At 36.7% G+C, this 17,003-nt stretch overlaps 2 protein-coding genes across 2 annotated transcripts; both read left to right on the top strand.

Moving 5' to 3' along the window:
• Positions 1–991: 991 nt before the first annotated feature.
• On the top strand, positions 992–7,812 carry LOC145819873 (uncharacterized). Its single transcript, XM_082913814.1, has 15 exons — positions 992–1,848; positions 2,568–2,869; positions 3,056–3,277; positions 3,469–3,690; positions 3,882–4,103; positions 4,295–4,516; positions 4,994–5,086; positions 5,435–5,679; positions 5,778–5,829; positions 5,916–6,008; positions 6,116–6,235; positions 6,370–6,468; positions 6,697–6,756; positions 6,849–6,943; positions 7,469–7,812. The coding sequence occupies exons 1-15, from the start codon at positions 1,692–1,694 to the stop codon at positions 7,551–7,553; spliced, it is 2,289 nt and encodes a 762-aa protein (XP_082769940.1). The 5' UTR covers positions 992–1,691; the 3' UTR covers positions 7,554–7,812.
• A 5,286-nt stretch (positions 7,813–13,098) lies between these two features.
• On the top strand, positions 13,099–16,705 carry LOC145819875 (alanine--tRNA ligase, chloroplastic/mitochondrial-like). Its single transcript, XM_082913816.1, has 6 exons — positions 13,099–13,560; positions 14,282–14,360; positions 14,735–14,857; positions 15,017–15,226; positions 15,313–15,470; positions 16,050–16,705. Exons 1-6 carry the CDS (start codon positions 13,484–13,486, stop codon positions 16,384–16,386), a joined length of 984 nt encoding a protein of 327 aa, XP_082769942.1. The 5' UTR covers positions 13,099–13,483; the 3' UTR covers positions 16,387–16,705.
• The last annotated feature ends 298 nt before the right edge of the window (positions 16,706–17,003 follow it).

The raw sequence follows: 17,003 nt of genomic DNA, 5'->3' as shown, positions 1-17,003 counted from the left end.
TATAATTATTTTATTTTTTCTCTCATAAAAATAAAAAATGTCAAAAAAGCTCATCTCAAACAAAAGTTTTATTTTCCTCACATCACAGTTAAGGTTAAGATTTTGTTGTGTTTTTTATTTGTTTTTAAAATTTGATTTTTGATTTAAAAAAAAAATTAATTTAATGAAAAAAATAATAAATAAAAAATACTCATTGTTTTCCATATAATTTTATCTTCTTTTTATGGAAAATAATTTTTTTAAAACCTTTTTAATATTTTATTTTTGTAACACTAATTTCTAAGTTTAACATTTTATTATATATATAAAAAAATTATTACTAGTTGATGTGACACATTATAAAGTCCACTTCCAAAAAAAACAACACTACTTCATAATTTTATCCATTTGAATTTTAAAAAATAAAAATTAGATTTAAGATGATTTTTAAAAAAATGTTCCTCAAAATTGGATTTGTTTAGAAATGAAAATAACAATTATGATCTTGACATCTCCGCCATTTATATGTATCTTGTATTAAAAAAATTAAACATATTATAACTTTAATTCTCGAAATTTATTTTTAATAAAATTAGGCCAAGTTTGGGAACTTGACAAAAAGTTAAAAAGTCAAAAAATTATTTAAAAAGTTAAAAAGTTAATATTAAAAAATTAAAAAATTAACTAAAATATGGCATACATACACATACACCCCCTCAACTATCACTTTACTCCATTATTAATAAATTTCAATACTATCATCAATTTAAATGAAATAAATTAAAAAAATAAAACAAAATATGAAAAATTAAAAATATAATTCCGATTGCAAAAAAAAATCTGAGAGAATCTCAATTGAGACAGAGAAAGAGATGCTCTTTCTTTTCGACTTCAAATCATTGAGTTCTAAAAATTATGAAATATGTTCGATGATTTCTACGCAAACAAAGGGAGGAAAATCAACAAATAAATAACATATTTATCAACCCACATTCCAACAGCACTCGTACTCAGATTAGTTACCCAAAAGTTACACCTTATTAGCTTAGCTAACAATTTTTTCAACACACATTCCAACGGCCCTCTCTACTTTAACTATTTCCTTCAAAATATTAATAAATACAAGCACAGGGAAAGAGAGACAGAGGGGCAGAGACCCAGAGATTCGTCTGCGATGGTGATTAGGTCGGCGTCGATCGTCCTCGTTGCGTTCTCGTCCGCCGTCGATCGTGACTCGTTTAGCGTCGATTCTCCTCCTCCGGCTCGATCGTCCTCCTCTGGCGTTGATTTTCCTCCTCCGGCTTGGCCCTCCTCCTCCGGCATTGATCGTGAGTTGTCCAGCGTCGATCGTCGTTCGTAAGCAAAGCTTGGAGTGCTCGAAAGAAACTAATAAAAAATTGAGAGGCTACTGAACAGCGCCTCGTCTTCCCTGGCGAGGCACTGTAGCTGAAAATCAAAGTAGCTAGCCACCGGCGAGGCTGCTGGAGATGAATTTTCTGCTTTTAGCTAGCTATAGTAACAAAAATAGAGGAATAGAGAGGCTTCTGGAAGATTGGAAAAACCATATCAAAATTCCTAATTCCTTAATCAATCATTCCTTAATTAACTAATTCCTTAATTGATCAAATTTCTTTCAAAATTCCCGCAATCTCTCTCTCTCCCTCTCTAAATGCATTTCAAAATTCCCGCAATCTCTCTCTCTCCCTCTCTAAATGCATATATATATATATATATATATTCGCATACACACAGCTATTCAGTACGCTGTTGTAGTTGTTGCAATGGAGAATTTCTTTTTGCTGATTTTCTTGTTGCTGATTTTCTTGTCGCTGCTTATGATATTTCTTCAGAGGATGATTCGACTTTCAGGTTCTCCTTTTATCTTAGGTCCATATCTATGTTTTTGTTTGTTTTTCAATTCAGTGTAAGTTTTTACAAAAAAGTACAGTGAATAATTAAAGTCTTAAAACTCTTTTAGGAATTTGTAATAATTTTCTAAAACTACCATTGAATGGTAATTTCTCTTAAAAAGTATATGAATGAAAGATGAATATAAACATACATGTTCATCGAGTTTTAAATTTTTGAATAAGTTTGATTTGTCACATGATAATTTTTAGTTTCATCGACAGTTGTGTTTAAGTAATGCATGTGACCACGTTGCTGATTCATTCCTCGATATGGTGGATGCGAGATGTTCAATTTTTTTTTTTTTTAATCGGTAAAAAAAAAATTATTGATAAATTTAGACAGTAAAAAGTTTACATCGCCAAATACATCAATAAAAAAAGAAGCTTGGTGACCAACAATGTTTGAGTTGGTGTGTGTATTTTTGAAGGTTTTTGCAAGAAGTTCCATTAGAGATGCTGGTCTAAATTTTGTGCTCCTCTGTTTCTGTTTGTAATGTTATCGAAAATAAAAAATTAATGAATCTGTTTAAATTGTATTACATTTCTGTGCACGCATATGTTTATGAATTGCATATATACCTGTCCAATATCTTTGTTCTTGGATTTGTTTTTTATTTTTTTATTTTTGGTATGATTTTCTTGGATTTTATGCGTACATGTAACATGCATTTGAAGTAGTTGGTGGGAGAAAATTAGAAGGGCGTAAATCTTCCTCGGGAAAATCCGGTGTGGGCTCCTCTTCACACCCTGGTTATAATGTTAAGAACACGACACTTCGTGCATCACTGAACAAAGATGTAACACCTGATAATAATCAAAATGCCATGAGAGCGCCTCAAGCAAATTGTGACAAAGTAAGAAAGTCAAATATGTCCAAGGAATCTACTGCTAAGACTCGGGATTTGACTTTTAAATCTGGATGTGGAAGTAAAATCATTGCTGCCGCAAAGTCAGCCCACCTGGAAACTGCAAAATCAAAGGTGAGAAGCTGCAACATTTTGATTAATGACACCAAACTAGGCATATTTACTTCTGTTTGAAATCCATCTATTCACCTTCAATCTGCTACTTAGTTTTCAATCCTGAATAAGTTCAGCAGACTAAACACTTGGCATATTTAGTCCAGAATCATGGTTAGTCAGCTGAATTATGCATAAAATTTTCAGGCTAACAAAGTTGTGCATTCTAAAGCCACGAGGCTACATAGAGTCAATGCACAAGATTCTGTGACTGGTGCTACAAAAGCAAATGACAAAGTGGGAGTCAACAAGTATAATAGACTCGGAAATGGTAAAGAGAATGTTACGAGTCAGAGACCCAACACCGGAGCTGGAGGCACGGTTCAGCAGGTTCAGATAGTGACAAAGCAAAAGAGTATTGTTCCAAAGGTATATCAATTGTTAGTTAATTGATCTCTCATGTGTTGTTTTCAATATAATTTACTTTTGTTTGAAATCCATGTATTCACCTTCAATCTGCTACTTAGTTTTCAATCCTGAATAAGTTCAGCAGACTAAACACTTGGCATATTTAGTCCAGAATCATGGTTAGTCAGCTGAATTATGCATAAAAATTTCAGGTTAACAAAGTTGTGCATTCTAAAGCCACGAGGCTACATGGAGTCAATGCACAAGATTCTGTGACTGGTGGTACAAAAGCAAATGACAAAGTGGGAGTCAACAAGTATAATGGACTCGGAAATGGTAAAGAGAATGTTACGAGTCAGAGATCCAACACCGGAGCTGGAGGCACGGTTCAGCAGGTTCAGATACTGACAGAGCAAAACAGTACTGTTCCAAAGGTATATCAATTGTTAGTTAATTGATCTCTCATGTCCTGTTTTCAATATAATTTACTTCTGTTTGAAATCCATCTATTCACCTTCAATCTGCTACTTAGTTTTCAATCCTGAATAAATTCAGCAGACTAAACACTTGGCATATTTAGTCCAGAATCATGGTTAGTCAGCTGAATTATGCATAAAATTTTCAGGTTAACAAAGTTGTGCATTCTAAAGCCACGAGGCTACATGGAGTCAATGCACAAGATTCTGTGACTGGTGGTACAAAAGCAAATGACAAAGTGGGAGTCAACAAGTATAATAGACTCGGAAATGGTAAAGAGAATGTTGCGAGTCAGAGACCCAACACCGAAGCTGGAGGCACGGTTCAGCAGGTTCAGATAGTGACAAAGCAAAAGAGTATTGTTCCAAAGGTATATCAATTGTTAGTTAATTGATCTCTCATGTGTTGTTTTCAATATAATTTACTTTTGATTGAAATCCATGTATTCACCTTCAATTTGCTACTTAGCTTTCAATCCTGAATAAGTTCAGCAGACTAAACACTTGGCATATTTAGTCCAGAATCATGGTTAGTCAGCTGAATTATGCATAAAAATTTCAGGTTAACAAAGTTGTGCATTCTAAAGCCACGAGGCTACATGGAGTCAATGCACAAGATTCTGTGACTGGTGGTACAAAAGCAAATGACAAAGTGGGAGTCAACAAGTATAATGGACTCGGAAATGGTAAAGAGAATGTTACGAGTCAGAGATCCAACACCGGAGCTGGAGGCACGGTTCAGCAGGTTCAGATACTGACAGAGCAAAAGAGTACTGTTCCAAAGGTATATCAATTGTTAGTTAATTGATCTCTCATGTCCTGTTTTCAATATAATTTACTTCTGTTTGAAATCCATCTATTCACCTTCAATCTGCTACTTAGTTTTCAATCTTGAATAAGTTCAGCAGACTAAACACTTGGCATATTAAGTCCACAAACATTTTTTTAAACAAAAAAAATCAGAACCAAAGAAACATATATTTACATGTATTTGAAGAACACAATTATAGAATTCCACCACTTAATAAACTAATTTGCGAGAGACCATTGAGGATCTACTGTGATAATTCTGGCAGCTGTGTTCTTCTCTAAGCACAACATTAATGTAAACATTAAAAAATAAAATGAAAGGGTGAGAAATGCCCATGCCAGCTGAATATATTACTTCGGAATATGATTCTATGTAATGAGTATTATTATTTATTACTTACAAGTTATAAGTTTGTCCACCATTTGGTAGTCTAACATGTTGGATATGTAGACACAAGACCCAGAAATCGCCGAAAACATAGATACAGTAGTTGCTCCTCCGAGGAAGAACGTTGTTGAACCAGTCGATCAGTGGGCTTTTCTGGTAATTTCTGGTTCTTCATTTTCTTCGTGGTTTACTTGTTGATTCGCTAATCTCAACCCGCATTGATTATTGGTTGGTTTGAATCTTGGAAATGATTGAACTCACTAGTGTTTCTTATAATTTTGAAGAAAAAAATTTATAGGTTTTTTTTTTTCCCTGTTGATTGGTTATTTTTTGATCTAGGAATGGTATATTCACTTCAATATGTTATGGATTCTTGATCTTGGTCTGTTTGGGTTCATGTTTAAAGCTAGGTTTTGATCTTCTTGAAATTAATTATTTCTTTGAATCTTTTGTTTTTTTTTTTGTCTCATACTATTGACCCCCTTTTTCCTCTTTCTTTTCCAGCCTAAGCTTCTTACGATACCGAAGGGCTCAGATCAGACAGATGAGAAACAATCAGAAGATGTTGGTGATGATGATGATGATGATGATAAGAAGGGGATGAAATGGGCATTGCCAGGACTGCAACAACCTAAGGTGTCCGAAACACTGATTTCTTCTTCGTTCTTTCCATCAGATTTTTTCGTGATATCAGAGAGTTTAGGTTTGGATTTGCATGTTTCGTCTTCATTAGATGGCAGCCATGGAAGGTTGGTTATAATAATTTGATTAATTTTTATTCTCTTATTCCTTCTTTCAATCGTTTCAATTTGGATCCTAATTGGGTTTGCTTTGAATTATTTTCTAGCTTCACTATTTCAAACAGGACTTCTGGTGGTGGTCACAAAAGCCGACGAAATGTAAGCATTTTTTTTTCTATTTCTAAAATGAAAAATGGACCTGTGTTTTTTTTTATTATTTTTAATATTCATTTTTTTCAATGTAGAGCTCTGAATCATCTGGGACCTTTGGTGGAAGTCGTTGGAAGAAGAAGCAACTCAAAGCAACCTACCAAAAACCCTTCAAGCTTCGAACAGAGGTGTGCGTTTATGGTTTTGTGAAATTGACTTTTGCTTTTAAATCCTTCTGTCTTTGCCTCAATTTACTTGAAATCATGTTAATTTTGGTGATTGATTTTTATTGCAGCAAAGGGGGAGATACAAGGAGGAAGAATTTGTCAAGAAATTACAACAAATGATGATGGAGGAGGAAAAGCAACGGATACCAATTACACAAGGTCTCCCATTGACAACAGATGAGCCAGAGGTAATTCCATTTAATTTGAGGAGAAAAAAGATGGAAGTTTCGCTGTGTTGTACAAATGTTTCTATCTCTAATTTCATATGTAATATTTTGTTGAAATGTGTAGCATGAATATATGCTTTTTGATGGTATTACAGTGCTTAGTAAAACCTGCCGTCAAAGAAATCACAAGACCGGTTGATTTGGTGCTGCATAGCGATGTGAGGGCTGTGAAGCGTGCTGAGTTTGACCAGCAGGTGTATTTTTAACTTTCTTTAAATATTTTTACTCAGGGTTTTCATGTATTAATCAATTGTTTTGGGCATAATGACCATAACTTCACTCACCTATCACATACAGAGTAGGCATTATGTCATTACTATAGTCTTTACCCTTCACTCACGTTCTCGCGCATATTACATAGCAATAATGAAATCCCCTTTATTGAATTACCTTTTAATTTTGCTTCTGTGATTGCATATTAGCTGGCTAAGAAGATGAGCCTTGTTGAACAGTACAGGGAGAAAAGGGAAAGACAACAAAAGGTACATGACAGAAAAAACCTTATGGGTGTGTTTTGGTGATATTATTGGTAGTTTACTGATATATGTGTGCATGTTGGATTTTGCTCCTGTAGTTAGCAGAAGAAGAGGAAATCAGGAGACTAAGAAAGGAGCTCATTCCAAGAGCTCAACTCATGCCCTATTTCGACAGGCCTTTCATCCCTAGAAGGTATCGGATAAAATCTAGAATTTTTAAAAACTTCTTTTGCTATACATGGCTTTCCATTTGAATATGGATAACCAAAAAATCTACTAAATAGAGAAATTATCTAGTAGGTTTGGCCTATAGAACACATGGTGTGTCTTTTCAATATTAGAAAAACATATGATCCACTTGTTTCTATTTTCTATACAAGAAGATATCATGTCTATTTTGGTGGGCGCGGAAAGCTGAACCTGCCAAATAACTTCTCCTACTAAAGACTTCAAATAGACCCTCTTCTTCAAATGATTCTTAAAAAGCAATATGTAGTTTGTATACATTGCTTTCTTTCTTCTTTTTTTATATACATTTTTTTCCCCTCAGTGTGACTGTAGCTGCAACTTTTCCAGCATATTTTATTGATCAGGTGTTGTTTGGATCTCCAATTTTGTAAAATATACCTCAAATCTAGAAGTTTTCTAATGCATCATTTGACTGGCACAAGTGGTGTAAACATAACGATGTCCTTTGTTTGTTTCGGGTTATTTTCAGGTCGATGAAGCATTGCACCATACCTAGAGAGCCAAAGTTCCATATACCACCACAACACAAGAAGATCAAGCGTGGCATGTGTTGAGATGCTATGTTCACACACCAACAATGAAATGCAGAGAAGGAAGAAAAAATCAAGATTTTTCGTAATTCTTTTGTTGTCAGTTGCTTAATAATGCTGAACTTTTTTTTCTTCTTTATATGGTCCTCCAATATTCCTATGAAAGCAATCAATTTAATTGCAATTTTGATGAAACAAGTGATGGTAGTGTTGTATGCACAATTGTGTGCTATTTCAATGAATATTAGCTCATAATCATTCATTTCTCTAGTGTTGTTATTTACCTTGTTTTCTTTTTTCTATCTTTGAAGCACAAGTCATGTATGCATCTTTATTTGAAGTTTTGCTCTTACCCTTTGTTTGTTTGAGCATTTTTTAGATACGTGTTGGTTAGACTAATCACATAGAAATCCAAACAAAGCCTATATATTTAATTAGCACAACCTCAATATACACATTTTGCTGACTTCTTCTAGTGTACGACATGGTAAACTTGGGTAGTTAGGACTTATAATGAAGTTTAGTTCACACCACCTTCAAAAAAAGTAAAGGTGGTGATTAATATGCCTGTGACCTTTCTAATTCACTCTCTCTTGAAAAGTTTGATCCTTGTATACTCGTGGCATTTTCTATCAACTCTATAGAAGAACTTCATAAGACTTTTTAGAGAAAATGAATGTTTGGTATATGTTCATCTAAGAAGTCCTTTAAAATCATAAAGTGCTTTTGTGCTTTCACCATGTAAATACACATTTGGTGACAAAATCTCAAATGTATTGAAATGACTTTCATCAAGCATTCTCCTTTACAAAACTTAATTTAAAAATACAATAATTGTGAAGGGAAAAAAACACAGGATAAAATAACGACATCCATACTAATAGATGCCGTTATTGTGTATCCAATTGTAACACCTATGAGATTACCATACTGAGCTATTCCACATAGCTTCACCTGGATGCCTCTTGAGAAAAACAGAAATGACCCAAATCCATGAATATTTGAAATTTCTACCTTTACCCATATCATAGTTTCAACAACAATAAAACTAATAACCAATCTAAAAATCAGAGGCAATCTTTATATGATTAGATTCTGTGTTTCTAAAAATCGGACATAATTTTCATATGATAAGTTTATGTGTTTCTAGACTTTTTCATTAATAAAATGATGGAATTGAAATTTGAGAGGTGGGGCTACCCCTCTATTACAGCCCATCCCATTCTATTTACTTTTGTGTTGGAAAAATGTGAGGTGCCTTCAGATGGTGTTCCCATGTGGGTTCATGACAGACCTGTCACTGGCTAACTGATTGTCTAACTGATCCAAACACCCATGTCTTCATCCCAGGTGCTTCCTCTGTGTGGTATAGCCAACGAATTTGATTTACTGTCAATCTGTATTCTGTAATTCTGAAAGTAGTTTGGGACAACACTAAAAACATACCTATAAAACCCATGAAGAAAAACACCTTTACGGAGTGTTCTTTCTTTGGCCATCACATCATTCACCAAACTTAAAATTTTCCCTCAGTCACCAAGTTATATTCAATTTTAAGAAATAATGTATAGAGAAAGAGAGAGAATAAATTGTATGTATTATTATTGATTGATATATTGATTTCTATTACAATGATTCATGATTCCTATATATAGAAGAGGGTGAGTGTGTAGTAGGTAAGGAGTAGGTGAAGTGGAGATGGTAGTGGTGTAGTGGGTTAGGTTTAGTGGAGTAGGTGAGGTGGTAGTGGTGTAGTGGGTTAGGTTTAGTGGAGTAGGTGGGGTGGTAGTGGTGTAGTGGGTTAGGTTTAGTGGAGTAGGTTTAAGTGGGTGAAGTAGGTGGAGAGTAGGTGGATTTTAACAGCCCCCCGCAAACTCAAGGGGGATAGGAACTAACCAACTTGAGTTTGGAGAGAGTAACAAAACAAGAAAATACATAAAAATAAAAGAGGATAGGAGACACTGTATGGTCGTGTCAGACCATTGGTGGAGACACTGTATGTCGGACCGTTGTAGAAGACAGTTTATGGGGTCATGTCGGACCGTTGTAGAAGACAGTTTATGGAGTCTTGTCGGACCCTTGTAGAAACTAACCGGAATCTATGTCGGGACAGTTTACAGAGTCTTGTCGGACCCATAAAGGAGCTAACCGGAATCAATGTCGGGACAGTTTACAGAGTCTTGTCGGACCCTTGTAGAAACTAACCGGAATCTATGTCGGGACAGTTTACAGAGTCTTGTCGGACCCTTGGAAAAGCTAACCGGAATCAAATGTCGGGACAGTTTACAGAGTCTTGTCGGACCCCTAAAAAGTCGCACCCTCAAAAGGTGTGCCCAATCTTTAAAAAAGGCGTGCCATCAAAAAGCGTGCCCAATCCATAAAAAGACGTGCCATCAAAAGGCGAGCCCAAGTCATAAAAAGATGTGCCGGACATGATGGCGAGGCACGTGAGTGCCTTGACTGGCCCGCCCGTTTGTCGTCTGGCGTCAAGTGGCGCGCGATACGCGTGGCTGCCTCGCTATTTAACCAAGGTTGATGCTGAGGCTGAGGCAGACAAAAAAACTTCTGAAAATCCTCTGAAAACAACTCTTCCTTTGCTGAGAAAGAAACTCTGTAATACTCTGTAACCAACCCGTCTCTGAAACACTCAGCAACATGGCCTCTTCTTCCCGTCCAGCTACCCAGAACATGGCCTCCTCTTCCCGTGGTCTGCTCACGCTCTTTCCAGAACTGAACGAGTCCACAAGAGAAATAACTGGTGCGGTGGCCAGTGAACCTCAACCAAACACCTCTGGTTTTGCTCCGTTGAACTTTCCGATGCGGTCGGTGGAGCAAAAAATGGCAGTGCAAACGGATATTGAGGCCAATCAGTATACATTGAAGTCATGTGTGGAAACCATGACTGCGGTCACAAACTTGTCGCACCGGCTGCAGAGTAGGACAAATGAGGTGCAGCAGTTAAACGCCCAACTGGCTCTGCTCCAGCTCATGTATAAGGATGCGCGAGCAGAGATAAGTGTGCTAAAGGCGGAAAACAAGGAGCTGAAGCGGAAGGCCAGTTTTATGTTCCGATTTGGAGGGCCGCCATATGCTGCAGTGGAGGAGCAGGGAGTAGTGATCATGCCCAGTGGAGTGGGAAACACGGAGGCAACACCGGCAAGGGCCGCCCAAGACGGTGGCAAGAAGAAAAGACCGGCGGAATAGGCGAGAAGAAAAATCCCACTGTTCCGATTTGTGTTGGTTGTGTTTTGTTTTGTTTTGTGTTTTTTTATTTTTATTTTTTTTATTTTTATTTTTTTTTTATGATGTAAAATGCTGATCGGGGTTGATCCCCGGCATGAAGAAATGACAAGTTTGTAAAATGTTGTTTTTTTTTTTTTTTTTTTGGGAGTGTTTTGTTGAAAAAATAAAAATAAAATGAAAGAAAACAAGGGAGAAAGAAAATAGATAAAAAATATTTATAGATGGATTATATGAAAAACATCAGTGCGATTGTTTCAAAATAAAGTGGGGTATTTAAAAAAGAGGAAAAGTGACTTGGAAAAAATAAATAAAAATAAGTGATTTTTGAATTCAAATGGAGGAGAGAGAGGGACAAACCCATGTGATAAAGTGGAGAGAGAGTCGGTGAGTGGGGTGCAAAAGGTGAAGGAGAAATGATGGATTGAAAATGGTTTGGGTCAAAAGTGGACACTGTTAGTGGGGAACATGAGTGCATTGATTATTTGATATAATAATAATAATAAAAAAAATAAAAAGTTAGAACAGTTGGAGAGAATGAGTGGAGTATGGTAAGGGTTTCATCCAAAGCCAAAATTCCTGCAGCGAATCACTTCGCAAATCCTAGCATGAGCTTTTTCTCTTTCCAGGCTTATTCATGAATTTCCTGGTGATTTCAAGAGCCTCTGGTGGCATTGTGGCAGAGAACACCCCAACCTGGATTTTGGGTGGCAGCAACTGAGAACACCCCAACCTGGATTTTGGGTGGCAGCAACTGGAAAATATCATAGATCTGATTTTTAAAAATCTCGTGACAGCATTTCATCAGCTTCATCCAAGACAAACATTTTGATGTAAACAGGGCGAAGTGATTGTCTCCGCAACATGTCAAACACACGACCAGGAGTACCAACAACAACATGAACCCCACTGGAGAGAATGCGCTGATCTTCGCGCACACTAGTCCCTCCAACACAAGCATGAACCTTCACACTTTGCTGGGCAAGTTCAAGAGTGGGTGGAAGAACCAAAGCTTGGCACTCAACCAAGCTATAATCTAGCTGCTGCAGAATTCCAGAGCAGAATGTTGCAGTGTTTCCAGTTCCAGACTGTCTCGTCATATGAGGTGAAGAATTCTTCTCCATCAGCCTCACACATGACTACAGTTGCACAAATCTTTGTTGATTTTATCAGCGGAATAGGTTGAGGTCCGGCGGGCAGCTAAGGTGAGGTTGCCGCCCGCCGGGGAAGCGAAAATACTAGGTTTTAAACCAGCTCTGATACCATTTAAGAAATAATGTATAGAGAAAGAGAGAGAATAAATTGTATGTATTATTATTGATTGATATATTGATTTCTATTACAATGATTCATGATTCCTATATATAGAAGAGGGTGAGTGTGTAGTAGGTAAGGAGTAGGTGAAGTGGAGATGGTAGTGGTGTAGTGGGTTAGGTTTAGTGGAGTAGGTGAGGTGGTAGTGGTGTAGTGGGTTAGGTTTAGTGGAGTAGGTGGGGTGGTAGTGGTGTAGTGGGTTAGGTTTAGTGGAGTAGGTTTAAGTGGGTGAAGTAGGTGGAGAGTAGGTGGATTTTAACATCAATCATAATTGAAAATGGCAAAAATGAACAGTAAGAGAACCAAATGTTGATCAGCAAATTTGTATAAACAGAAATGAACCAGAAAATGGCAAGAGAAGAAAACGAAGGGGAACAGAAAGAGAATGGGAATAGAGACAGAAATCTTACCTTGCACAGATAAAAGCCTCAGGTTTGGTATAGCTTTGAAGTAGCTCTGTTTCACCAAATAATAAACCATGAACCAGAAACAGAAATGATGATAAACCAGAAACCATGAAGCAACAATTTAAATTTGAAGCATAGAGAGAAAGAGAGAGAGGGAGAGAGGTACCAAAGAGCTCCAATCGGGGTTCGAAGCAGAGAGAGAGTGGGTGGGTGGTGGTGGAGGGTTGCGAATTGAAGCCACTGAGAGAGAAGGGGGGAGATAAAGAAGAGGAACAAAGATGGAGATAGAGATAAGGAGAGAATGGAAGGAGACGTGCAACAGAGAGATAAAGATGGAATGGGGAGAGACGTGGGTAGGTGGGAGAGGGAGAGAGCACCAAGTGTTTGGGCGGGAATTAAAGCATATCTCAACCATCTATATTTATCACAATTAATCTGAGCCCTTAAAATGAAATGTATCTCTGATACATTTTACATATTTTCAAAAATCGTTCTGCTTTATTATATAGATATATACTATTTTAAGCAAATGTATGATATGGAGTTATAAACACTTACCTTGGATAAAAAAATTATTTTCAAAAGGCACTGATGCACATCTCGTAATTGGGCTGGTTAACATATTGGCATGATGTCTGATGATTACCAAATGTATGATTCATTAATCTAGTAATTGACTGGTTTTTCATTAATGTGTGTCGTAGTTTCCATCTTCTTTTTTGCCCCCGTTGTTCGCCTTTTGATGGGTATGTGTCTCTTGGTTTTGGTCTACAAGGTCTGCTAATGGAATGCAATGATGTGGTCTTATTCATTTTGTTATTAATGAACATGTGTATATTGCATATGTTCTTTCGAATGCAATTTTGAGCCACTTTAACATCATCATCATCATATTTTGCTGAGGTACCCTGTGCCACAACTTCCCAAAGATGCATACGCGCAAATGATGTTGAGATTGTAGGTCGAACATCTAGACATCATACATTCTTTGAGATGCTTGGAAACTTCAATTTTGGAGATTACTTCAAGAAGGAAGCAATTAAATGGGCATGGGAGCTTACTACCTTGGAGTATGTATGAGTAATTTTATTGTGACACTAAAGTCTAGACTGATAATTCTCTTGTCTTCACACTCCTTTTGTTGATTGAATATGTCTATTTTTAATTTGTTTTTTTCCCTTCATTGGCATGCCATAAATCTCAACATCCTTATTTCAAGTTGGCACCTCTTATGAAGTTTTATGTTTCTCAATAGGTACCAGGCCTATAAAATTTCTGATAAAAACTGGTTTTTAAGTCATACAAGCAGTATTTTTTGAATAATATTTCCACAATTTTATGTGTACAATCAATGCCTGGAATTATTTATGACCTTAAAATATTATGAGTATCAATTCACTATATAAGATGTAACCATTCTAGTGGCTGCAAGTAGTTGTAGTTTCAAAGGCACATCCTTGGACAGTGTTTGTTGTGGGATGACACTGTTGTTAGCAATGGGAAAAAAGCAGCAGTCAAAACTGTAAATATTTTGGGATCCATACTAGTAGTGAAGAGTGTGAAGTACATGTGCACATCAGCCAAACAGACCCTAAAGTCAAGCATAAATGCCTTTTTTGGGGGGCGTAGGTTCCAATATGTTAGTACCAGATGTTGGTCAATACAGAGGATCTTACTAAAAGGATGGGTTTTTCATAATTTTTTTTGAATAAATTTTTTCCTCGTCGTAGCTATGAATTTGTGATTGTTTCCCTGAGCAAGAAGAATGAAAGTTATTTTTTAATTGCGCAGGTTTGGATTGCCAGCTGAAAGAGTATGGGTAAGTGTTTATGAAGATGATGATGAAGCATTTGAAATGTGGCATGACGAGGTAAGCAGACAAGAACTTTAATCATATTGTTGTACTTATAGTCTAATATATCTTTTGTAATTTTCTCTGCTTGCGTATCTGATCATTAAAATTGTTTTCCATGTAAAGAGATGTCTAGCTATCCAAATTCATGCCAAAGAGGCTTGTCATGAATGTTTCCAAAATTTTCATACCCTTGTTAAAATCACTCTTCATGGTCATTCAAGTTACAAATATGCACTTGCCTGCTAAGCCCAAGGTGTCCATTTGAGACTTTTTTGTTCTTCACTTCTTGGGGACTGTATACTTCCACGTGAGAGTTCTTTAACTGATAGCTTCCAGATATAAATGATATGTGAAATTAACTTCATAAATCTGGTTCTTGCCTCGTGGAGATTGAAGGACTGATCAATAGCTGGATTGAGGACTCTACACTTCTGCAAACTAAAGTGATGCCTCTAACTGATGCTAAAAATGCTGGGGTTATTGCAATGTTCGGAGAAAAATATGGAGAACAGGTTCAAGTTTCTATAAAATCTTTTCTTTTGTACTTCTGAGTTCTGACAGAAAATGGTGTTAAAATATACGCTCATTTCACAACACATAAATGCTGTAACTTATGGAACATACTTTTACATAGGATTTGATTTTTCCTTCAAATACTGTGATTATTTTAGGTACGTGTTGTAGAGGTTCCAGGTGTATCCATGGAACTATGTGGTGGCACTCATGTCAGCAGTACTTCTGAAATACATGGCTTCAAAATAATCTCAGAACAGGGGATTGCGTCTGGAATCATACGTATAGAAGCCGTTGCTGGTGAAGCTTTTATCGAATACATCAATGCTAGAGATAACTACATGAAACAGCTCTGCTCTACTCTCAAAGTATGTTTTCTTCTGTAATCTTTTTGCTAAATAGAGAACACCTGATTGTTTCCAATGTTCTCATTATTAAAATTCATTCTGCAAAGGTGAAAGCTGAAGATGTACCAGCCAGGGTAGAAACACTATTGGAGGAATTGCGAATGGCAAGAAATGAAATTTCAGCTATTCGTGCTAAAGCAGCAGTTCACAGAGCCTCAATCATCGCAAACAATGTATTGCTTGTGGGAAATTCTAAAAATATCAGGTATTAAATTAACTTCTGTAGTTCCATCTATGTTAGAGAGTAGAAATTTTGGATCAACTATGCATCTATGATAAAGAGCACACGAAATCATTCAAACTTGTAAAGAATAGCTTGTTACAGAGTCTTGGAAAAAACACACCCTAAAGTTAGCTCAGCATGAGGTGCCTTCAGATTTATATACTGCACATTACTTTTGTACCCAGTCAATGTGGAATTTCGCTTCACACCTCTTCCCTCACACCAGTGTGCTCGCTTGGCAGCACCCACCATGTACAAGCCAGGGATATGCACCCTACCCATCCCTAGTTCTCTGGCTCTGATACCATATGTTATATCACCATTAGTCCCCAAAGCTTAGGCTATTAGAAAATGAGCCCAACAATGTGTATTAAGCTATTCAACATAGCTAACTCGCACCGCCATCATTCAGACAACTCAACCTAAACCCAAGCACAGAAAAGAACAAAAACAAAAACAAAAAAAATTGACATTAACAAGTCTTGATATTATTTCCCCTTTGGAGTTCTAAAAGAGCATTCTATGAATAATACAGTTGCTTTCTGGAAAATTACTTTACAGGGTGCTGGTTGAGTGCATGGATGATACAGATGCTGATTCACTGAAGAGTGCAGCCGACTACCTAGTGGATACATTAGAAGATCCAGCAGCTGTGATTTTGGGCTCATGTTCTGGTGAAGGCAAGGTAAGTTTAATCGCTGCATTCTCACCGGGGGTGGTTGGCATGGGAGTTCAAGCAGGGAAATTTATCGGGCCTATAGCGAAGTTATGCGGTGGAGGAGGGGGTGGCAGGCCTAATTTTGCTCAGGCAGGTGGTAGAAAACCTGAGAATTTGTCAAATGCCCTCGAAAAAGCTCGATCCGAGCTTGTTTCTATTTTATCAGCAAAAGCTAGCTGAAATTCATTAGGCTGTCCCAAAAGCTAGGAGAATCATTATTCTGTGAAGCTTTTATAGATTCCAGTTATGCAACTGCTTAGGCAATTATCACATCCCAACATAGCAATAGCATCGAACCCTTTTCTCTTTTTATTTTTATTTTTATTTTTTTATTTCTGTTTCTTTTGGTTGGGGGAAGAGGGCAAGTAGAAAATTTGTAAAGTTCATCATATAGCATTGGTTTTATTTGGTCAAACAATGTAATTTTGCTATGTTCATGGCTTTATGTGAGCCAATTGTACATAATAATCAAAAGTTTTGGGCTTTAGTACTTCAAAAATGACTGTTAGCCTGACTGGAAGAGGAAAAATATTTGCTAGTTTGGAAACAGTATTAATTCTTCTGCTTGTGATTAGTTTCAACTGTCAACGATTATTAGATTAATTTTTTGTTAGAAATATGACAGTAAAAAGCATGTCGAAGATGATAGTACATGACAAGAACATGGTTGAAGATAACGAGATTGTGCTTCTCTTTCTCAATATAGAGATAATCGCCCTCGCCAACCACATATACGTAGCATTAGGGTAAGAGGTCACAGTATCCCAACACACCACAGTGTGTTGACCTTTGTTTCC

This window comes from Camellia sinensis, chromosome 2, assembly GCF_055761805.1.
Source record: "Camellia sinensis isolate YWXY chromosome 2, ASM5576180v1, whole genome shotgun sequence".
In the NCBI taxonomy this organism is placed as follows: Eukaryota; Viridiplantae; Streptophyta; class Magnoliopsida; order Ericales; family Theaceae; genus Camellia; species Camellia sinensis.
This window is presented reverse-complemented; position numbering and strand designations above follow the sequence as displayed.

Bases quoted from the DNA above. Each gene is read 5' to 3' on its own strand.
- LOC145819873 (XM_082913814.1), top strand. From the start codon at position 1,692: ATGCATATATATATATATATATATATTCGCATACACACAGCTATTCAG. The intron at 5,087-5,434 runs GTAATTTCTGGT...TTTCTTTTCCAG, and splicing joins TCGATCAGTGGGCTTTTCTG to CCTAAGCTTCTTACGATACC. The intron at 6,236-6,369 runs GTAATTCCATTT...ATGGTATTACAG, and splicing joins TGACAACAGATGAGCCAGAG to TGCTTAGTAAAACCTGCCGT.
- LOC145819875 (XM_082913816.1), top strand. From the start codon at position 13,484: ATGCTTGGAAACTTCAATTTTGGAGATTACTTCAAGAAGGAAGCAATT. The intron at 14,858-15,016 runs GTTCAAGTTTCT...TGATTATTTTAG, and splicing joins GAGAAAAATATGGAGAACAG to GTACGTGTTGTAGAGGTTCC. The intron at 15,227-15,312 runs GTATGTTTTCTT...CATTCTGCAAAG, and splicing joins AGCTCTGCTCTACTCTCAAA to GTGAAAGCTGAAGATGTACC.